The sequence below is a fragment of the Vidua chalybeata genome, chromosome 10, assembly GCF_026979565.1.
Source record: "Vidua chalybeata isolate OUT-0048 chromosome 10, bVidCha1 merged haplotype, whole genome shotgun sequence".
NCBI lineage: Eukaryota > Metazoa > Chordata > Aves > Passeriformes > Viduidae > Vidua > Vidua chalybeata.
The window spans coordinates 8,768,549-8,790,509 of NC_071539.1; the positions used below are offsets into that span (position 1 = coordinate 8,768,549).

The 21,961-nt window shown below is 63.6% G+C and overlaps 3 protein-coding genes across 7 annotated transcripts; 1 reads left to right on the plus strand and 2 right to left on the minus strand.

Moving 5' to 3' along the window:
- Positions 1-629: 629 nt before the first annotated feature.
- On the plus strand, positions 630-13,829 carry CLCN2 (chloride voltage-gated channel 2). Of its 5 annotated transcripts, none has more exons than XM_053951655.1 (24): positions 630-1,012; positions 6,115-6,259; positions 6,718-6,849; positions 6,964-7,092; positions 7,606-7,739; positions 7,825-7,902; positions 8,012-8,090; positions 8,694-8,819; positions 8,887-8,971; positions 9,092-9,193; positions 9,278-9,362; positions 9,440-9,595; positions 10,033-10,102; positions 10,286-10,396; positions 10,627-10,840; positions 10,939-11,072; positions 11,184-11,335; positions 11,417-11,522; positions 11,590-11,663; positions 11,946-11,996; positions 12,535-12,573; positions 12,785-12,889; positions 12,962-13,048; positions 13,128-13,829. In XM_053951655.1, the coding sequence occupies exons 2-24, from the start codon at positions 6,115-6,117 to the stop codon at positions 13,332-13,334; spliced, it is 2,601 nt and encodes an 866-aa protein (XP_053807630.1). In that variant the 5' UTR covers positions 630-1,012; the 3' UTR covers positions 13,335-13,829. The 5 variants fall into 5 exon arrangements, with proteins under 5 accessions (XP_053807630.1, XP_053807632.1, XP_053807629.1 ...); XM_053951657.1 differs by having other exon boundaries at positions 6,969-7,092; XM_053951656.1 differs by lacking the exon at positions 630-1,012 and adding an exon at positions 1,629-1,719 and having other exon boundaries at positions 6,969-7,092.
- A 121-nt stretch (positions 13,830-13,950) lies between these two features.
- Positions 13,951-15,776, minus strand: LOC128793236 (heat shock protein beta-7-like). The gene is made up of 3 exons (XM_053952348.1): positions 15,635-15,776; positions 14,673-14,824; positions 13,951-14,139 (listed from the first exon to the last, which is right to left on the minus strand). Exons 1-3 carry the CDS (start codon positions 15,774-15,776, stop codon positions 13,951-13,953), a joined length of 483 nt encoding a protein of 160 aa, XP_053808323.1.
- A 225-nt stretch (positions 15,777-16,001) lies between these two features.
- FAM131A (family with sequence similarity 131 member A) lies at positions 16,002-21,946 on the minus strand. Its single transcript, XM_053952337.1, is given in 7 exon segments — positions 16,002-18,019; positions 18,389-18,517; positions 18,727-18,909; positions 19,169-19,262; positions 20,055-20,179; positions 21,750-21,793; positions 21,795-21,946. Coding segments are annotated over 7 exon segments (1,077 nt in total). The 5' UTR covers positions 21,851-21,946; the 3' UTR covers positions 16,002-17,573.
- Positions 21,947-21,961: the final 15 nt, after the last annotated feature.

The window sequence follows — 21,961 nt, forward strand, 5'->3', positions numbered from 1 at the left end:
ATTTGTACTGTGCTGGTGTACACTGGGATGACTGGGACAGTCAGAGCTATACTGGAACAGTGCCAGAGCTGTAGGGAAAGTAACACTGGACTCTACTGGGATAGCAGTAAGGGATGGTGGCACAACCATGACACTGTAGTGGGACAGTGTTAGCCTATACTGGGGCTGCACCCAGGGTGACAGTAGGCCAGACTGGAGTAGTGGTAGAGCAACAGGAGGATGGCACTGGGGCACACTGGGCTGGGACAGAGGACTGCATGCTAAGCTGGGTGTCCTGCCCTGCACCCACAGCCACACAGGCACCTGTGCCAGCAGGGTGGCATCACCTGTGGTGGCCTTGCAGTACGCTGGTGGCCCACAGCCAGGCACACTGGTGGCAGTGGGCAGAGCATGTGTCCTGGCACAGGGCTTCCGCTCCGGATGAACATCCCTGCTGCCACGGGGCAGTGCCAGGAGCTGACGAGCAAGAGGGAGCTCCGTGCCTGGGGATACAATGAGCGGGCAACCCATTCTGTCACCTCCCTGCCTCAAACTGGTTCATGTCGGGCAATGAACCCTCCCAGACTGGCACAGGAGATATCCCAGCCCCCAGCCCAGCCATCGTCACCTACCCTTGAGGGTGCCAACATCAAACCAGAGGGTGGCACCTGGGCAGTGAGAACTAGCCCGTTCCTGATCCCGCAGCATCAGCCCAGTAGTGCCACAGCTCTGGTTTTCCCTGCACCCAGTTCCTGCTACAAAAGTGCCATCCTCTGCCCTGGGGAGGAGGGCGAGCGTGGCCCTGCCATCTGCCTCAGTCGTCCCTGAGCCCGTGGCGGCAGTGAGGCAGAGGTCCCGGCAGCCAGCCTGCCATGCTGGAGCGCCTTCCCCAAGGATTGCCAGTGCCAAGGTCGACCCGTGTGCCTCTCTGGAGAGGACTGAGCTTCTACTGCCAAGCGAGTTCAGCAAGGAAGAGCAGAGCCCACCTCTCTCGCTTGAGGCTGACAGTCCCGGGACGCTGAACAGCATCACGGTAAGGATGAGCTCCCTGACAGCTTTGCGTGGTGAAGTCCCCACAGTGCCAAGGTGCCCTGCCCTCCTTGGGCATTGACAGGTGCCCCCGTGCCCTTCATGACAAGACAGACCTCAGGGACTCTGCCCCCACCGATCTGTCCCCAGCCAGGCATGGCCATGAGCCTGGAGGTGACCGTCTGCAGTGCCCCAGCACGGTTTTCCCACATCTGACCAGGGGGAACCCACAGGGAAGCAGTGTCCAGCCCCAAGCCAGCCCCTTGTACCTGTGGGAAGAGGGAGCACGGTGTCCCGGGGGAAGCTGGCCCGTGCTCATGTCACCCACGCCAGCTTTTACTCTCACCTGCACCTACTGGTCGCCCAGGGGTGCCGTCCTGGGCAAAGGCCTCGGTGGATGGGGTCCCGGGACAGGACAGAGTTTCCGGCCGGACTCCTCTTGACTCAGCCGGGCCCTGGGTGCCCGGCGCCGCCGGTACCGGTACCGGGTGCCGCCGATGCCGGGCGCTGCCGGCGGAGGCGGAGCGCGGCCGATCCCTCCCCCGGGCAGTGCCCCGGGCCCGCCCCGCGCGGTCCGGGAGGAGCCGCGGCCGCCGCGGGCACCGGCAGCGGCACCGGCCCCGGGACGGCGCGGAGCGGAGCGGCGGCAGCGGCGGCACCATGGCCTCCGAGAGCGAGGCGCAGCGGGCGCTGCAATATGAGCAGACCCTGGTGAGTACCGGGGGCACCGGGCGGGCACCGAGCACCGGTGTGCCACAGGACTCGACGGGGCGCGATGGAACACCCGGGGGTTTTGGGGGTCTGGGGGTGCTGCCCCGCTCGGGGCGGCAGAACTCTGCGGTGCCCTGTTTGGGATGCTGTCTCCTGTTTGGGATGTCACCCCCAGCCCCCCTCCGGCTGTGGAGGAGCCTAGCTGAGCCCCCACCCCCAGGGCAGGACTTCTGCACAGACCTCATCACCCTCTGGCAACACCCCTCTTCACTGGGAAGGGATGCCCACCCTGCGGGGACTCCCAGAGGCGCCAGCCGGGCACGCCTCTCTCCCCCGCACGGCGTGTCCCCAGCCCTCTGCCCCCAAGATACGGTATCTCCCCTGCCTGCAACCTTAGCCCCATGTTTACAACTCCTTTGCCTCAGAGGCCTCCCCACTGGCACCAGGGTGTCCCATTGTCCTGGGGTGTCTTCCTTCCCCGCTGTTTCCCCAGCCATTCCACTGCCCAAGGCCCTCAAACATCACGGGCAAAGGTTCTTTTCCCTGGCCTCCACTTGGGACGGTGCCCAAGGCGGACGGTACTTTGCCCTGGCAAAGGCATTCGGACAGGCAGGGCCAGGGAGGTGTGCAGGGAAGCAGGGACTGCGTGGCCACAGAGTTGTGCCCACGGCTGCCCAAGAGAGCCAGAGCCGGCTGCTGTGTGCGGGGCGGGCCCTGCTGAGCCTTACCCACCCAGCATGGGCGCGCGGGGCAGCGTCAGGGCACTGCTGCTCCATGTACCCTGGGCACTGCCTTTCCCAGCACCCAAACCCTTCTTCTGGCAGTGCCCCTCAGTGCTCACCCCAAGCTGCCCCTGGGCCGCCGCTGTCAGGTGGCTGCAGGACACCTGCTGGCCATGGGAGCCCCGGCTGTGCCGTCATTTCCACGACCTTGTTGACCCCACGGTCCTTCCCGGCAGGGCTGAGTCAGGGAGCAGTCGGGGGCAGGAACAGCGGTGAGTGGTGGCGGTGCCTCTCCCTGCCGCCAGCTCCGGATGGCCCCCCTGGGCGCCCTGGTCACGGTGGGTGAGCACAGAGGCCATCCCAGCCGGGCACCACGGGGCGGAGGAGCCTGCGGGCAGCGCGTGAGGGGAGAGGCACGCTGGACTGGCATCAGGGTAGCCGTGCTCGGCACCAGCAGACTTTGCCCTCCTTGTCTTTGGGCAGGGTAGCACCCATGCCCTGAGTGCTCCATGGTGCCCATCCCCATGACCTCTGGGCTCAGTGAGGCTCGTGGAAGCGCCTGGGGCTCATGGGTGAGGCTGGGGGCGGGATCCTGTCCCACAGCCTCACACCTGCATTTTGGAAGCTGCCTGGGCACGTGCTGGGCAGGAGGAGTGCCCAGCCCTCCCCAGTGCATCTGAGGCACCACCAGCTCCTGCCAGCACCTGCCAGGACAGTCAGGATCCAGCTGGAGCCTGGCATGGGCTGGTCTGAGCTGGGTAGCCTGGGGACAGCTCTTGCTGCTTGTGCCCACAGCCAAGCCATCACACCAGCCTGCAGGGTTGTGCCCAGCTATGTCCACATGCCCTTCCCCTCCCCAGATTTCACCAGCCCTGGGATGCCATGGGTCTTTGGTCCCCAGACCTAAAGATCTCCCTGGGGTCCCCATGCTGGGCAGGTGTCTGTGGGAACCCCTGGCATGCCAAGGGTGCTGGGGTGCACATCAGCCCCAGTGTCCTCCACATGCCAGGCTGTTGTGGCAGGGAGCAACGAGCCCCGTGGGGGGGATTAAGCTTGACAAACTGCCCTTGTTTGTTGCAGAGCTGCTCAGGGTGATTAGAGCCTGGCTAAGACGGGCAGCGTGACACACAGCCCCTGGCCTCTGCCTGCCTGCTGCCAGCCCAGAGGACCCCCCAACCCCTTGCCTTTAAAAATCTCCCCTAGGGTAAATTTGGAGGGGAAGGATGGCTGGCATTGGCCATGAGGAGGTGGGCACCACTGCCAAGCCAGGTCATTGCTGTGGGACAGGCTGGCACGGGGACACGGCAGCACCAGATGCCAGTGCCCACCCCAGGCACAGCATCACCCGGGCACAGCAGGCACCATGGGCTGGCAGAGCCCAAGGGGCTGTGGCACAGCCAGTGCCTGCAGCGCAGGAGCTCAGGACCAACACAGTGGCCTTGGCCCGTGCCTGTGTCCCCGAGTGCCCCGCCAGCCCCCCCTGTGCCCGCTCCCTGCCCGCCCGGCACTGTGATTGTTCAGCTGCTTCACGGCAGAGGCCGGAGTCCCGGGGCTGTTTGTGTTTCAAAAGGCCTTTGTGGAAAAATAACCCAAGCGGAGGAGGAGGAGGAGGAGGAGGAGGAGGAAGGAGAAAGCCCACCACTGGCCTTCACAGCCATGCCAGGGCAGTGGGCACAGTAGCTGTGGTTGCTCAGCACTGGGCACTCATGGGGGTCCCATGTCCTGCCTGTGGGGCTGTGGCATGGGGCAGAGGGGTGGCATGGGGTGGCACGGGGTGGCAGGTGGCAGCAGGGTGGCATGACCCCTTTGCTTGCATCCCTGTTACAAGTGGGATGGGCTCCAAAGTGAGGTAGAGGGGGAGAAAATCCCACCACCCTCAACCAAGCTGGAGCACCTGGGACTGGTCATCCCAAAGTGTGCCCCAACACCTGGGGGGACAGTATGGCAGCCCCTGGCACAGCCCCAAGAGGTAGACACAGAGCTGGTTTGGGGGGCACTCAGCCTGGGGTTGCTTCCATCTTGGCTTGGGCTGGCCATGGGTCAGCAGTGGGGCCAGGCAGGCAAGTGCTTGGCAGGATGACAGCACTCCTGGGGTGCTGGCCCATTTCATCTTCCAGAGCAAACAAGCTTTTTCCAAAGGGAGCCTTTGAATTCAAGACCCCGTGCAGGGCTGGGGTCCTCCTCTGGCAGCCGATGCTGGATTTGGCCCCTCAAGGTGGTCGTGCCTTTCCCCCCAGCTCTTTTCCACAGGGCAAGGAGCTGTTGAGCCCATGCTGAGCTGGAGTTTGGGGGAAAATCCATGCCAGGACAGGGTCAGCAGTGGAACTTAGTTCATCCTTCTCTCCCTGCCTACATCCCCACCCTCCCTCCCGCGGCTGGGCACAGCCTGGGTATTAGACAGCAGAGAATCCACCCGGCGCCGCTCTGACTGCTTTCTGCTCCCTACCAAAGGGACCTGGGCAGGAGCGCTGCCCCGTGAGAAGTGCACCTGCACACCATCCCCACGGGGAGTTGTCATGTGCCAGCAGGCCAGGGGGCTGTGAACGGGACCCGGGCATGCGGGGTGGGCACTGCCGCCAGCTGCCGGGGCTGGGCTGCCCACGTGCCGAGCGCGGTGCCCACCCGTGGCGTTGCCCCTCTGCCGAGCGCGGGCACGGGCCGTGCCGGGGAGGAGGGCGGCTGCGCCCCGGCCGGGCAGCCACGCGCTGCGCTGGCACGGCACGGCGGGTGGGCACGCCATCAGCATGGGGCTCACGTTGTCCCAACGTGGGAGCCTGGCAGGGCCCCCACGGCCCTGAAGCCTCCCTTTGTGCCGGGCCAACCTCTGGCGCTTGGCATTCAGGTCGTGCGGGGGGAAGTGAGGCGGAAACCAAGCAACAGAGTCCTTGGCAGTGCCCGCCAGTGTGGGACAAATGCCCCCGGCTCAGCGGGGAGGACGGGCACAAAGAGCTCCTGGCCAGCATGAGGGGCACTGCCAGGGCCACCCCCTGCCAGGGCCAGGCCACGTGCCGCAGCCAGGCAGGAGGCACCCGAGGAAAGGGCGGTGATCCCTATGTGATCCCCCTCTTCACAGCCCAGGGACGACCCTGGGCTTGATGTGGTGCTCCCCCTCTCCTGGAACTAGGGGTACATCCTGTCCCTCACTGTCCTCTTGCCTCGCTGCTGCCAGCTGAGACCAGCCAGCTCATGTCACATATGACCTGCCAAGGCTGCATTTGGAGGGGGTGTCCCAGCCTTGCTCTTAGCAATGTCAGAATGTGGTGCCTGCAGAGCTCCAGCACAACCCCAATACCAGCCCTCAGAGAGTTTCCTGGCCAAGCTGGCCACGCTCCCATCGCTGGAGGCCCTTCCGCACCCTCCACCCCAGTCCAGTGCCTGGGGCACCTGGGCAGGGCCAGAGACTGGTACCGACTGCCTGCTTTGGGCATGCAGGCAAAACAACCAGCATTGATCCACACTCACCTTATCTGCCTGGCTCCTTCCCACGCCCTGGAGGGCAGTCGGGCACTCCCACAGGTGCCTCCACGCCTTTGCCTTGGGATGCTATGCCTGTTCCCTCACCTGGCAGGCCATGCCAGTATGCCCACTGCTGCCCTGACTCAGTTTCCCTCCCTGGGTGCCAGGGTTGGGGTACCAGCCGCCCTGAGACTCCTGCCTACTCCTTCTCCCCCAGATGTATGGGCGTTACACGCAGGACTTGGGCACCTTCGCCAAGGACGAGGCAGCGCGGCTGCGGCTGCAGGAGGGGGACACGGCCCGGCCCCGCCGCCCCTCCGAGCTGCTGGAGTACAGCCAGGGCCGCTGTGCGCCCTGTCGTGGTAAGGGTCACCGCAATACGGACACGGGTGGGCACAGCCCCACGATGGCACAGCCTGGACACGGCTGCCCACCCCACCACGCGGTGTAGAGTTTCTCTGGCTGTCATGGGACACCGGCGCCGAGGACAATGCCACCTGCCCGCCGGGCAGCAGGGACACAATGGCCCGAAATAGCCGGGCACGCTGCAGGGACCGGGGGCCCCCAGCCCCTCTATCTGGGGCCGTGCCAGGGAGGCTGTGCTGGTGGGAGGTGCATGCCCAGTGGTGCCGTGTGTGACTGTGCACAGTCAGCTGGCTGTGACAGCTGGACACAGCAGTGCTCCTGCACCAAACAGTGCCAGCTGTGCTGGGTCAGTGCTGCTGGTTGTGAGCATTTCTGCTGCTGCCAGCCTGGCTCTGCCACCTCAGTGTGCCCGTCCCTGGGGCATCCAGCCTTGAACCCGCCCTTGTGTCCACAGTCTGCGCCTTGCAGTGTCAGCGGTTCCTCATCTCCAAGGTGGGTGAGGACTGGGTCTTCCTCATACTGCTGGGACTGGTCATGGCACTGGTCAGCTGGGCCATGGATTTCGCCATCGCCACGTGCCTCCAAGGTAAGCGGGTACCAGTGGATTCCTGGGGCCGTGGCAGGGCAGGGAGTGGCCATGCCATAGGGCCATGCCATGTGCCTTGCCACCCACCACCCACCTGACTGGCTGTTCCCACAGCTCAGAAGTGGATGTACGGGGGCCTGGACACCAACGTGCTGCTGCAGTACATGGCCTGGGTCACTTACCCCACAGTGCTCATCACCTTCTCAGCTGGCTTCACCCAGATCCTTGCCCCTCAGGCCGTGGGTAGGCATCAAGGAGCTGCCTGCACCCTAAACAGGGTGTCCACTCCCTGGGGCTGTGCCTGGGTGTCTCCCTGGAGGTCCTGGGAGTCTTTCTAGGCATATGGACTGGTCTTCAGAGGGTCTCCTAGGGACTATGGTTTGGATGCCATCCTGAGCTATGGGGTTGGGGATCTTCTAAGGCCTATGAGAGAGAGGTCTTCAGGGAGTGTCCTCTGAGTTAAGGTGTGGATTTCCTCCTGGGCTATGAGGCTTGCAGGCTTGGGGGTCTTCCTAGGGCTAAGACCTGATCTTCAGAAGGTCTCCTGGGGGCTGTGAAATTGGGGTCCCTGTGGGGTTGTGGGTTGAGCCTATATAATCATGGGGCTGTTCCTGCCAATTGTACTGAGGAAAGAGGTGTCTCTGGGACCTCCCTGTGGCAGTGGGGTGTGGCAGAGCATCAAAGGTTAGCCCTCAGAACCATGGGGCAGTGTCCCCCCTTCATGGCTATTGGTCAAGGCTGTCCCCACATCACCAGGCTCAGGGATCCCCGAGATGAAGACCATCCTGCGGGGCGTCGTGCTGAAGGAGTACCTCACCCTCAAGACCTTTGTGGCCAAGGTGATCGGACTGACGTGTGCCCTGGGCAGCGGCATGCCCCTGGGCAAGGAGGTGAGGGCAGTGCCGGGGCAGGGTGAGCAGGGGGCCAGGGAGTGAGGCTGAGGGCAATGTCCTCAGTCCCCTGTTGTCCTCTCAGGGTCCCTTTGTCCACATCGCCAGCATGTGCGCAGCCCTGCTCAGCCGCTTCCTCTCCCTCTTTGGGGGCTTCTACGAGGTGAGCAAGGCAGACTGGCCCCAGAAGGATCGACCTGTGCTCACCAGCAGGTTTGGCAGTGCCTAGGGTTGGGGGGGCAGTGCCCCACTCATTCCTGTCTCCCTCACAGAATGAGGCAAGAAACATTGAAATGCTGGCAGCTGCCTGCGCTGTTGGTGTTGGCTGCTGCTTCGCCGCCCCCATCGGAGGTAGGGTCCCCCCAGCCTCCCCACAACCCCCACACCTCCCGCCCAGGCAGCAGGGTCCACCTGGAGAGGCAAGCAGGACCCCCAGGACAGGTGGCATGGGAGAGGGCAGTGCTGCTCAGCAGGGAGGAGGAAGGGAGGAGCGGGCACCATCCTCCCAGATGTGTAATGTCTGCTCTTGTCCTCTCCCCTGCCGCCCTGCGCTCCAGGGAGCTCCCCACTCCAGTCCCGCTGAGCCCTGCCCGTAGGTTGGTGACGTGTCTGACTCTTTCCTTGCCCTTTGCCTGCTGCCCTGTCTGTCTGTCCATCTGTGTGCACCCCACTCCATCCCAGTGCCACCCCTCGTGTCGCTGCCCACATCCCTGTGCTACCCTCTCGCTCGTGCAGACTCGTGCTTGGCCCACTGTGCTGTGTCCACTGTGCCCAGGTGGGACCGGCCATGTGCTTTGCCAGGGAAGCCCCTGAACCGCCCCGTAGTGTGTCCGTGGGGCAGCCAGACCCCCGTGGGCTGTGCACGAGTGTGAACTCAGGGTGGGAAGCATGCCAGGCACCGAGGGCCTGCCTAGGTTTCTCCACCTCCCTTGTGCACTTTTCCTCCAATGCCAGGCGTCCTCTTCAGCATCGAGGTCACCTCCACCTTCTTCGCCGTCCGCAACTACTGGCGCGGCTTCTTCGCTGCCACTTTCAGCGCCTTCATCTTCCGTGTCCTTGCTGTCTGGAACAAGGATGAAGGTACCTCAGGCAGGGTGAGGGCACAGGGGTCCCCTGCCCAGCCCTACTGAGCCCCACCATCCCCCAGAGACAATCACGGCACTGTTCAAAACTCGCTTCCGCCTCGACTTCCCCTTCGACCTGCAGGAGCTGCCTGCCTTTGCCGTCATCGGGTGAGTGCAGCCATCCCAGCACCCATCCCACGGCCCCAGGGGTGGCAGTGGTGGCAGTGGTGGCACTGGTGGTGGCGCTGGTGGTGGCAGCAGGACACCTCTTCCCTTGGCTCTGCCCAGGATCGCCAGCGGCTTTGGGGGTGCACTCTTCGTCTACCTCAACCGCAAGATTGTGCAGTTCATGCGCCGCCAGAAGACCATCAATCGCTTCCTCATGAAGAAGTAGGTGCCCAGCAGTCCCCAGCAGCAGGATGGTGGAGCTGGGGCTGCACCAACATCACCCCCTGCCCTGTGCCACCCTGCCAGGCGCCTGCTCTTCCCTGCCCTGGTGACGCTGATCATCTCCACGCTGACCTTCCCGCCCGGCTTTGGACAGTTCATGGCTGGCCAGGTACCTGCCGTGGGGTGGCACACCAGTCCCCACCCCAGGGCCACCACAAACCCCAGCTGACCCCTGCCCATCCCCAGCTCACCCAGAAGGACACCCTGGTGACACTCTTTGACAACCAGACGTGGGCCAAGCAGGGGATCAATGATGAGTTTGAATATTTGGGCATCCTGGAAGCCTGGCTCCATCCCCGCTCCAACGTCTTCGTCACACTTGTTGTCTTCATCCTCATGAAGGTGGGTGCCTACTTCCCCTGTCATCCCCAAGGTACCACCAGGAGGTTACGGAGAGGATTTTCTGGATGCCATCAGGGAGGTGCCAGATTGTTACCAGAAAGGTGGCACCAGAAGGCACTGGGTGGCTGCTGCAAGAGTCACCAAGGTGTTTGCTGGGTGGTGCTGGCATGCCATCCAAGAGATCTTGGCTGGGAGCCACCAACATGCCACCAGGGAGGTTCTGGCTGCTTGCTCCTAGGTGCCACCAGGGAGGTGCTGGCCAGATGCCACCAAGTGCCACCAGAGAGGAGCTGGCAGGGTGCCCCTGGCAGGAGCCCAAGCCCCATTGCAGGGTGCGGTGCCCACGTGCTGCTCCACAGCACCCAGCTGAGGGTCACAGCAGGGGCAGGAGGCAGGGCTGGGTCAGGAAGGGCAACTAATGGGTGTCTGCCCCACAGTTCTGGATGTCAGCCTTGGCCACTACCATCCCAGTGCCCTGTGGAGCCTTCATGCCCGTCTTCGTCATTGGTGAGACCCTCACCCTGTGTGGGCACAGTGGGAGGAGGGAGCCACCTCTCAGCCCACACTGGGCAGCTGTGGGTGCCTCCAGATGTCCCCTTCCCTGGCGGCATCAGGCAGAGGAGAGGGCATCAGGCTGAGCCGGGTACTGGGAGAGCCCTGTGCCCATTCCCAGCCCCTCTCTGCCTGCAGGGGCAGCCTTTGGGCGCCTGGTGGGGGAGAGCATGGCAGCCTGGTTCCCTGATGGCATCCACACGGACAGCAACATCTACCGCATCGTGCCGGGGGGCTACGCCGTGGTGGGTAAGCACTGAGCTGGAACGAGGACACCATGGTGGGCATCATTTGGAGATGCTGCCCCACAGCTGAGGTGATGGTCCCTGGAACTGGGAGTGATCCACCACTGGGCGTGTCCCCGGATGGTCTCAAGGGCTCCGTATGTGGTTGATACCTTAGAGGGGGGAACCCAGGGCGGGGAACTAGCCTGGTTGGCAATACCTGAGAGCTCCCCCGTCTCCTGGCGGTGGTCACAGGAGCGGCCGCACTGTCGGGCGCTGTCACCCACACGGTGTCCACGGCCGTCATCGTCTTCGAGCTGACGGGGCAGATCTCGCACATCCTGCCTGTAATGATCGCTGTCATCCTGGCCAATGCCGTCGCCCAGAGCCTCCAGCCCTCCCTCTACGACAGCATCATCCGTATCAAGAAGCTTCCCTACCTCCCTGAGCTGGGCTGGGGGCACCAGGAGTGAGTTTGTGTCCCCTGTCCCCACCCCAAACCCTTCCCCAAGGCACAAGGGGAGGCGGTGGCATTACTCTGAGGCCACTGTTCTTGTCCCTGGGCAGGAAATACAACGTGCGGGTGGAGGACATCATGGTGCGGGATATCCGCTACGTCACCCTCAACTGCAAGTACCGGGACCTGCAGCAGGTTCTGCACAGCACCAAGATGAAGAACCTGCCACTGGTGGAGTCAGCTGGTGAGACACAGGCAGGGGCTCTGCCAGCATCCACAGCAGCCGTGGACTGTGCCATGGTGGGTGACAGAGGGAACATCAGGAGGCAATGTGGCACCTTGCTGTGTCTGGCAGAGTCCATGATCCTGCTGGGCTCCATTGAGCGGACGCAGGTGGGGGCCCTGCTCAGCAACCAGCTCAGTCCCCAGCGCCGCCTCCTGACGCTGCGGCAGAAGGTGCTGTCCGAGGATGGGCACCGGCTCTCTGATTCCAGCATCCGCTTCCAGGTGAGGGCTGCAACCATCTTGGGGGATGCCTGGTCAGGGTGTCCCCCACCACCGTCACCCTACCACCCCATCCCCCCACAGATCAGCACAGAGACCTCCTCAGGCACCCCTGCCCGCCCCGCACTCCGCAAGCCCCTGAAGCCAGCGCTGAAGCGGGTGTCCAGCAGCCCAGCCGACAGCCCCCCAGGTGAGTCTGCATGTGGCCTCCTGGCCCCACTGTGTCCCCGCCACTGACACCCCCTCTCCTCCCGCAGCTGGCAGCACCGACCACACTGGCATCGCCCTCAAGAGCCTCTTCTGTGCCAACGCCACCACAGAGCCCACTGAGGTGAGAGCCTGGCGCTCCCCATCCCTTCCCATCCCTGAATGGCCCTGCCTGGCCCTTCCCATTCTTGTCACATCCCTTTCATTCCTGTTCCACCCTGCCTGTCCCTTCTCATCCCTTTCCATCATTTGCTATCCCATCCCACCCCATCCCATTTCTACCCATGCCATGCCATGCCATGCCATGCCATGCCATGCCATGCCATGCCATGCCATGCCATGCCATGCCATGCCATGCCATGCCATGCCATGCCATGCCCTAACTGCTGTCTCTCCCACGGGCCAGGCCCAGGGCACAGCCTATCACAAGGCCAAACGCGTCCGCATTTCCATTGTGGTAAGCTGCAGCCTATCACAGCGTGGGCACAGCTCCTCCCAGCCAATCAGAGCCTGGCAGGAGTTCTCTGAACCAATCAGGGGCCTGGCAAAATTCTGCTTGGCCAATCACGTTGGGCCTATGTCTGTGCAGTCCGTCTTGGACAGTTACGATTCCGTCCGACCAATCCTGGTGTCCATCCTCCCCATCCCAAACCTTCCCAGGAATCGGGATGTGGAGCCTCCCAGCCATCACAACCGCGGGATCTGCCCCACTTTGCTCAGCCAATCATGGCCCATCTTGCATTCTCTCCACCAATCACAAGCTTGGTTTGTCCAACTGTGGCCAATCAGGGTGTGACCGATGTGCTGTCAACCAATCATGTTTCCCGGCCTGCCCATGTGCTGCCGGTCCCTGCCGGTACCGTGCCGTGCCCTCCCGCATGTGCTGCCTGCGCCCTCGCGGTACCCTGCTGCGCCCTGCCCGTACCCTGCCCGCAGCGGCGTGCGGACGAGCCGCCTGCCGCCCTCAGGGCTGCTCCAACACACCTCTCTTGCAGGAGGAGATGATTCTGGGTGACAAGATGACTCCAGCAGAGGTGAGGGGTTGGGCAGAGATAGGCAGGACCCTCCTGCTCAGAGGGATCCCAGACATCGCAAAGGGATGCCAGAGCATGAGGTGGGCATGGGGAGGTAGGGGGTGGATAACCCAGACTTCTCCATAAGACGGGTGTAAGGAGGATGGGAGGGCCCTTGCTGGCACTTGTGGGGAGGCCGTACCCCTTACCCTGCCCAATGGCACCTCCCCAGATCCTGGAGTGGGAAGAACAGCAGCTGGACCAGCCGGTGGACTTCAGCAGTGCCAAGATTGACCCCGCGCCTTTCCAGCTGGTGGAGCACACCTCGCTGCACAAGGTGCGCCCACACCCCACCCCAGAGCCCCACCCACAACCCCCAGACCCTCAACTCAGCCCCCTCTTCCTGCAGACCCACACCATCTTCTCTCTGCTGGGCCTGGACCATGCATTCGTCACCAGCATTGGGCGGCTGGTGGGCATGGTGTCCCTCAAGGAGGTGAGCAGGGGACAGGGAGGCTGGAGGGGCACAGAGCAGCACCTGGAGCTGTTTGCCCACGGGTTTGGGGTGTCCGCAGTTGCGCAAGGCCATCGAGGGCTCACTGACGGGCAAGGGGGTGAAGGTGCGCCCGCCGCTCGCCAGCTTCCGCGACAGCACCGCCAGCACCACCGAGGCCGACACCACCGCCCTGCACCAGCTCTGGGATCGCCACCAGCACCACCACATGCCCCGCGAGGCTGGTCCTGGGGGCGACGATGATGATGACACCACCAAGGGGCAGTGAGACCCTTGAGATCCACCCCCCTGTGTCCCCGGAAGCCACAAGGGCCCCCTGGCAGGTGCTGGGGTGTGCCCACCCTGAACCCACTGATACCAGGCTCAGCACAGGAGTGGGCACTCTCAATCCAGTGCCTCTGCTCCCTCCCTGGGCTGGGGACCAGCCAATTGACCCCCAGCCAGCCCCTGCTCCCCAACTACCTGCCAGCTCTTGGGGCTTCCCACTTTGCTACCTCTGTACCCCTCCAGCCCTCGGTGCCCCCCAGAATAGCCACTGCCCTCACACCCTCCATGAGCACCACAATGTCCCTTCTCAGGGTGGCACGGGGTGGAGAGGGGCACCAGGTTGGGATGTCCACGGGGACATGGGTGGGCATTGCCCCCTGTGCTCAGCGCCTCATGGCTGGGAACAGGGGGTCCTGCTGCCTCTCTGCCGTGCACCTCTCCCCATGTAAATACAGAGATTTTTATATTAATTTAATAAAAGGACTTTATAAACAGAGCTGAAGCACTATGAGGCTGGAGGTGGAGAGGGCCACAGCCGGTGGGCACCGGCTGAGCTTCACCGCAGCGTTGGGGTTGGCATCGCTCTGGGCAAGGAGCCTTTTGTCACGCAGAGGCGCTCACAGCATGGCCTCGCTGCGGTACAGCAGCTGCGGGGGCTGCGCAGGCCCGGCACTGGCGCGGCGCCGGACGGTGATGACCAGCGTGCCAGTCTCAGTGAGGGTGCAGCTCACTGACAGCGGGTCCGTGTCCTCGGGCAGCTGGCACTTGTGGGTGAAGGTGTCACACACAGTGCCATCCTCAGCCACCTGCGGGGAGGCAGCAGCGGTGCAGTGGAACACAGTGTGCCGTGGTGGGTTCCACAGCACATTCCCAGTTACCCCAGTGCTTCTCATGGGCAGTCCCAGACACGCTGACTCTAACAGGGAGTTCAACAGGAAAGATCCCAGTGACTCCAGGGCAATTCCCAGTTACCCCATTGCCAGCAGGAAGCAGGCCTCTGCTGCCCAAGTCTGGGCTTGTGGGGTAAATTCCAGCTACTCCAGTTCCAGCAGGGACTGTTCCCACTTGCCACCTCCAGCAGAGAAGGCAACGGAGCAGGAGTTCCCAGTTGTCCCATTCTCAGTGAGGACAGTTCCCCGTTGCACCAGTACAGGACAGGTGCAGTAGAGCAGGAGTTACCTGTTGTCCCTCGCTAGGTACAGCTCCCATTTACCCCAGGGCTAGCAAGGGCTATTCCCAGTTACCACCCCGTCCCTGCCACCCACAGGAGGGGGTGTCATGGGACAGGACCCCCACTGTGCCGTGGCCAGAGGGGATGCTACCCCCTCGGGTGCCTCACCTTTTCTGCCTGGATGGCGACATGGCAGTTGGAGGTGGTCACCACAATGTCAGGGGGCTCAAACTGGCTGACGTCGGCCACCACTTGGTAGGTGTCACCCTGGGCACGCACCCAGGTGCCCAGGCTGCAGGGGTACATGGCACCTGGGGGTTCTGTGGGCATTGGAGGGCTGCTGAGCATGGGGCCACAGTGCCCAGGGGCTGGGGCACTGGGGGGGGTGGGAGAGTCTGGTGACACTGCGGGAGGGAGGGCTGGGGGTAGCAGGTGGCAGTGGGAGTTTGGGGACATTGAACGTGCTGGAGAATTGCAGGGGGAACTGGGGGTCCCAGGGGTATAGGGGTACTGGGGGCCTGGAGGGGTAATGGGTGGTCTGGAGGCACCTGAGGGCACTGGGAGATTCCAGGGGCACTGGACAACCTGAGGACAGCAGGGGAATGGCACAGGAGGGTGAAGACACTGGGGATGACCACGAAGGTCTGGGGGGAGTGGGCTAGGGGGAGAAGGACACTAGAGTTACTGGGGATGTACAAGAAAGCGGGGGCCTAGCAGGTGACATCAAAGGGTGTGGGTCACAGGGGAGCTGAGGACATACCATGATGGTCTGGGTTGGGGAGGACAAACTATGGGGGGTTCTGGGGACAAAAGGAGAATCAAAAGGGTCTGGGGAGGGGGAGGAGGCAGCATGGTGGTCCTGGGGACAGCAAGGACACTGGCATTATTGGGGACTTACAGCATGAGCACAAAAGCACTTGGGGAGTAAGAGCTGGAAGACAGTCCAGAGAGCCATGGGGCACCGCATGGGGCAGTCAGGGTGCCCCTCTGAGCCCTCCCAACCTGCGCTGGGGGGAGAGTCCCACGCTGTCCCCAGGCTCAGGTCAGCTGGATAACCCTTGGGGGACCATCCCCAAGGCAGCAGGGCTCCCCCAGGGTAGCAGGGTCCCTCCACCCACCACACCCAGTACCTGGGTACCCAAATGCCTCCTGTCCCCGTGCCCCAAAGGGTCCATGCCGCCGGTCGCCCTCGAAGCGGGGTTCGCTGTGCCCCTGCCCGTAGGCACTGAGGAGCTCGGCACGGTACGTGGAGGCCGAGCTGAGCGATGCCATGGCGCCTGCTGCCCGCGCCCCCCAGGGCCCTGCCGTGGGGAGGGTCCAGCCGCCCGCCAGCCACCACCGCCAGATGCCCATAATTAGGCACCCTGTCCGTAGGAATGCGAGATAAGGGACGAGGCCTCCGTCACCCTGTGGGGCCGCGGAAGGGGATGCATCCCTGCCACCCCCCCAGTCCCCTGGGGAGGAGGTGCCCCCCCACCTGCAAGAAGAGGCGCCCGGTGCAGCGGTCGCACAACTGACTTTATTCAAGACCTGGCAGGATGGAGGAGGGGGCGCCATGGTGTGGGCACCCCACAGATACTCCACAGGTACCGCCCCAGCGGGGCAGGGGGCTCAGGCAGCTCCCACAGACATGCACACGCGTGCACATGCCCATGCGCTCCCAGGTGTGCACATGCACACACACACACACACAGAGCAAAGCCCCCCAGCCATCCACAAGCACCCGCACCCCCCAGCCCACCCCAGTACCGTGAGGAGCATCCACTGCCCCCGGGAGCGAGTGGTAGCGGGTGGCAGGGAGCCATCAGCATGGTGGCCGGCCTGCTGGCCCCTGCAGCCCCTCGGTGATGCAGAGCAGGGGGGGCCAGCCCTATGGCAGGGAGGGAGAACAGGAGCTGTGCCTGGCAGGGTTGGTGGGGGTGCTGGGGGGCAGAGGTGCAGTGAGTGCTGGGGAGCATCCCGGGGTGTGGGGACAGTGAACAGTGACTGGGCTGGGTGAGGAGCAGCATGCAGGGACGAGTGGCCCCACGAGAACAAGTGCCATGCGGGAAGGGGAGCGAAAGCGTTGGCAAAAACTGGCATTCCTCCCCCAAACGACGTGCCTGGAACCCCTCACGTGGGCTTGGGGGGGTCCTCGGGGGGGGGGGGTGCCACCCCCAGACAGAACAGGGTGGGGGCTGGTTGCCCTTCATGTAGGCACTTGGTTCCCTGCTAGGGGTGAGTGACTTGTCGACAGGGACATCAGTCCCACATTCTACCCCCTCTCTCCACCCTGCATTGCCTCACAGCAGACTTGGGGACCCCTGGCTGGGCTGACCCCCTTGCTGCAGGGCTGGATTGGGACTGCTCTTCTGGTGGCCCAAAGCCCCCAGCCTGGGGGCCTGCGCCCACCCGGCCCTGCAGTCTTCCTGTGTCAGCCCCATGCAATTACAAAAGTATAGAAAGTCCCAGCACCGCAGCACATCCACAGCCCCCCAGCACCCCTGGCACCCCCACAGCAGCCCTCCAGCAGCTCCATGCTCCAAGGCAGCAGTTCACAGTTTTAAACTCGGTCCAATAGAAGTTGGCCAGGGAGAGAGGAGAAAAGCCCTTCCCACACCGAAACCCCCACCACCACCCTGGCTTGGGGTGGTAGAGGCACCACAGGATGATTGGAGATTTTCAGCCATGCCATTGGGGGAGAGGGAACTGTGCCCAAAAGGGGAGCCCAGGGTGGTTTGGGGGAGAACATGCGAACAACCAGCCCCACTTAGTTAGTCTTGTCAGTTTTTGGGGGCACATCTGGGCATCAGGGCAGAGAACAGACCCCCCTCCCCAAGCCCTTCCCTGCGCCCCTTCCCTGCTCTCATGCAAAAATCCAGGAGGGCAACGATGTGGCCAAGCAGGGCCGGGGCACAGTGGGGGCACGCTGGCTAGGGGGGCTGCAGTGGCCCCCGGACCCCTCCTGCACCGGGATAGCGAGGGGGAACAGCGGCAGGGCCTGTCCCTCACCCAGCATGGGGTCTGGCCAGAGGGCTTCAGCAGGGGACCTGGACCCCCACCAGGAGAGGCAGGGCACCCCAGGAGGCATCAGGGCTCTTCAGCCTCCTCCTCCTCCTCCAGCGATGCTACCCCAGAGGAGGCGACGTCAGAGATTTTCCGGCGGAGTGGGAAGTCCTTGCTCAGCACCACCTCGTCCTCCGTGGGCGAGAGACAGGCTTCGGCGTAGGACACGGAGTAGAGGGAGTCCTGGCACCGGAGCCGTGCCAGGCCCCGCAAGGCACTTTGGCTGGCTGGGGGCGGCAGCTTGGGCAGCAGCAGGTCCTCTCCCCCCAGGGAGCCCAGCAGTTTGGCAGTGAGTTCGGAGGGGGACACCATCTCCAGGCTGCAGAGGCTGGAGCAGAGAGTCTCAGGGGAGAGGGTGTGCGAGGAGTCGCTCTCGGGCTCGCAGGAGCCGTGCCGCACGCCCAGTTGGCACAGGTGGCCCTGCAGCAGGTCTCGCAGCAGCGCGCTGGCGGGCATCGTGCCTGTCAGCTCTGTGGGAAATCAGGATGTCTGGGTCAGTCGCAGCTGAGGGCGCCAGGGATGTCAGCTGCCCCCTGCCCTGTGCACCGCAGGTTGGGAGAAGTCCCGTGCCTGCTTTGCCCACAAATTGTTGCATGCACTGGTAACCACCAAAGGAAAAGCAAAATATTCTCTGGCGCCACGGAGGTGTTGCATTTAAGGGCTTCCCCATCCCTGGCTCAGGCACTGTTTGCCAGAGTGCAAGGCAGGGGCACTGCCCTGTATGGGAGTGACCAGGCTGGGGAATGTGCCAGGCAGCGGGCACTCCGTTCCTTTAACCCTCAGTGGCGGGGCACCCACACCAGCAGTGGGACAACTTGCCCACTCTCCACAGAACTTACCAGTGGGCTGGGAGCTCTCTGTGGAGGGCATGAAGTCCTCATCATAGGATTCGTCATTGGAGTCGTCCCCATCCACTGAGGACCAGGCTCGCAGCTTGGCCTCAGCAATGGCAAACTGCTCTGCCACACCTGGCACGGGACAGGCAGGGATCAAACACATGCAGGGAGGTGCTCCCAAAATCCCACTGCCCTGGCACCTCTATGCCCATAGTGCCATGGCATGGGTGGGTGGGTGGATGGATGGATGGATGGATGGATGGATGGATGGATGGGGGCAACCCACCCCACCACCCCTGCCCTGGGCCGCGGTGGGGACCATGCCCACTGGCCGTGCCTACCGGCAGCGAATCGCGCCTCCTGCTCGCCCTCACTCAGGTGGCAGTAGGAGCTGAAAGCGCTCTCCAGGGCAGAAGGTGACTCCACTGGCTTACACCAGCCCTTCCACTCGATGAGGTGGGCGACACGGCCCTGTGCCATGGCCGTTGGCTTTGTCACGTGCTCCTTCACCACCTGTGAGATGCCTATGGGGTGTGCATCGAGGTCAGCATGCCCTGGGGCACCTCAAGTCCCCACCACAGGGCCCATAACCCTGGGATCCAGCACTCCCTGCCTCCAGTCCATGGGACATGGCACCCCATGACCTCCTCTTGAGTGCCATCAGTAACCCCCTGGTCTCCCCCGAAACTCCAGACAGGTGATATCCAGGGCTCCCCAAGAGGGCCAGACTCCTCACCTCAGGAGAGCCCCCTTTCCCAGATGAGCCCCCGGGTGAGCAGTTACCGTGCAGCGAGGAGCGGGCCAGGGCAGCGATCTCCTGGATGGTCAGCGCGCGCCGTGACTTGGGCAGCATCTCGACAGTGTCCTCAACATTGACCTGCCAGAGTGGGCAGCGTGGTCACAGCCCTGGCACCATTTCCCTTCTGGGGGCCCCCTGCTCCAGGAGGGCGCTCGGCCCTGCTTGGTGCCCACCCCGGGGGGCCTGGGGTGTTTGTGCACACACACATTACAGGCATGCACATGTGCAGAGGGGTGGTCACAGCAGGGCACAATCCCACAGTGTCAGTGCACACTGTCAGTCCATGCTGGCACTCTGTACACAACCTGCACGTGCCTGCTCAGGTAGCCACATGTGCCCACACACACAGGCAGCCGCTCAAACACGCAAACTGACCACAAACACACACCTGCACACTCACACCTGAACTCCACTGTACACACACGTGCACCTGCACACTCGTGTGCGCTCACATATGTCCCTGCCCTGTGCTAGATGGTGTCACACACGTGTGTGCCCGCCCCAGCTTGTGCACACACACGTGCATGTGCAAGACCACCTCAGCCTGACTCCTAGCACCCACTCCCCGGCAACACACACCATGCCAGGACATGCTGTTGTGTGTCCCCATTGCCATCCCGGCCATGCCAGGCCCTGAGCCCATGGCCACGGGGGAAGCGATGTGGGATTTGGAGGCGCGCAACAAATTGCATTGCCATGGCAACGAGGCACCGTGGACTGATTTCTCCCAGGATACAGCCCGGCTCATGGCTGACGTCAGAGCAGCCCCGAGCCACTGCGAGCCGGCAGGGCCATGGCCAGGACGGGTGCCCCGCCATGGGGTACGGGCACATGGCTACCTCAGCCGGGCATGGCTGGGCTCGGTGGTACCTGGAGGAAGTCCTGGCTGTCGAAGGAGGCCTGGCGCACCAGCCGGGGCAGCGGGCGGGCAACGCTCAGGGGTGACAGTGCCTTCACCTCCTTCCACTCCACACACAACGTTGTGTCCACGGCCACTGCAGGAAGAGCCGAGGCCAACCTCAGCGCCTCCGTTTCCCCAGCAGCCCTCTCAGTCCCCCACCCACTGACCCTGTGGTAGCAGCTTCTTGTCCAGTCTGAGACCAGATACAACTCGTTGCTGCAGCACTGTGACTCACGCCCGGGCAACTCTTCCGCCTGTGTCAGCGGTAACGCACGTCCCCAGCCTGGCACTGGGGACCAGGCACCTGTCCCAGCTTGGCAGCTGCTCTGGGAGGGGTGGGGGCAGCTGGACCAGGCTGGACTGGGCCAGGTGCTGGCTGTGTGAAGGGAGGCAGCACCGGGTCATACTTGCAGGGGGCTGCTGCTCCTCCACTATCTCCAAAATCCCCCTCTCCAGTTCCCTGCTGGGTCAGGAGGGAAAGGAGCCAGAAGGGATAGGGTCAGTAAAAGCACCTGCACCCATCTTTTGCCACAACAGCTTGACCTCTGGGTACTGGCACCTCAAATGGATGGGTGTCTACACCCTCAGGCACTGATTCCCAAGAACTGGGGGCTCCTGTCAATGCAGATGCCATGAAATGCCAGTCCCAAAGGGGCCAAGATGGGATATCTCTCAAGAGCCTCATTTCCCCTGCACCAAGGTGGGCCTGGCTGACATAAACCAGCTGTGAAGTGGGATACAGGGGAGCTCAAAAGTGCTGCCTCCCACCCACATCTGAGGGTACACCCTGGCTTCCTTGGGAAATTGCAGAGAGGATCGCCCCCACTCCCAGCTGTGGGCAGGGGCACCCTGTGGTGACATCCTAGCAACAACACCCCCAGGGCCCCTCCGGCATGTCTGCAACACTCTCAACACCGTCCTAGCCCCCATGAACCCAGCCTCCAGAACTCCCTCTGATCACAGCCCCCATCCCTCCTGCAGCACCCCCAGGACATCTGCAGCACCCCCGCTGCACCCCACACACTGCAGCAAACCCCAGCCTCCAACACCCCCCTGAATGACTCTCTCTCTCTCTCATAGCCACCCCATAACCTCTCAGGACTCTAACCAGCACCCCAGTCCCACACTCCTTTCCCAGTCCCCTTGTACCCCCACCCCAACTCCCAGCTCCCCCAGAGCTGCAGTCCAACCGCTCCAATCGCCCCAGCCCCCTGATATCTCCCTGCACTCCCTGGGCCACCCAGCTGCCCCAGAGCAGCACCCCCAGCTCCCAAACCCCCACCCATCTATAGCTCCCATCACCCTTTATGTACCAAAGTCCTCCAGAGCCCTCAAGCTCTCTGTATACACAACACACTTAGATACCCCAACTGTCTCTCTGTACCCCCCCCGCTTTGTAATTCCCTCTACCCTACAGCCCTCACAGCCTCCCAGTCCCCATACACCACCACTCCATCCCCTGGATCCCCCTCAGCTCCCTGCTCTCCACCTTCCCATATCTCCCAGCCTCCGCAGCCCCCCACACACCTATCGTATCACCGCTGGCCCCTCGGCCGTCCCCGGCAGCCCCCGCACACCCCCCTCAAGTTCCCCTAACACCCTCCATACCCTAGGACCCCCTATTCCCTCAAGTCCCCGGTCCCATCCCGGTGTCGCTCACCCACCGATGGTGGTTTTGGAGCCGATGCAGCCCATGCTCCCGGGGGGGCCCCGGTGCGGGCACTACCGCCGGCTCCGCGCCGCCCACATCGCCCCCCGGCCGCATGGGCGGCCCCGGACAGCGCCCGCGCCCCGCCGGAGCCGCTGCCGAGCCGGGCCGGGCCGCGGTACCGAAGCCCCGAGCAGTACCGGAGCCCCGAGCGGTGCCTGCGCCGGG

What these genes read in the sequence shown, in the direction of transcription:
- CLCN2 (XM_053951655.1), top strand. Translation starts at nt 6,115, where the DNA reads ATGTATGGGCGTTACACGCAGGACTTGGGCACCTTCGCCAAGGACGAG. An exon ending in TGTCTGGAACAAGGATGAAG is followed by an intron (nt 8,820 to 8,886) that starts GTACCTCAGGCA and finishes ACCATCCCCCAG; the next exon opens with AGACAATCACGGCACTGTTC. An exon ending in ACAAGATGACTCCAGCAGAG is followed by an intron (nt 12,574 to 12,784) that starts GTGAGGGGTTGG and finishes GCACCTCCCCAG; the next exon opens with ATCCTGGAGTGGGAAGAACA.
- LOC128793236 (XM_053952348.1), bottom strand. Translation starts at nt 15,776, where the DNA reads ATGGCATCGCTCAGCTCGGCCTCCACGTACCGTGCCGAGCTCCTCAGT. An exon ending in GGAGGCATTTGGGTACCCAG is followed by an intron (nt 14,825 to 15,634) that starts GTACTGGGTGTG and finishes CAATGCCCACAG; the next exon opens with AACCCCCAGGTGCCATGTAC. An exon ending in TCGCCATCCAGGCAGAAAAG is followed by an intron (nt 14,140 to 14,672) that starts GTGAGGCACCCG and finishes GCCTCCCCGCAG; the next exon opens with GTGGCTGAGGATGGCACTGT.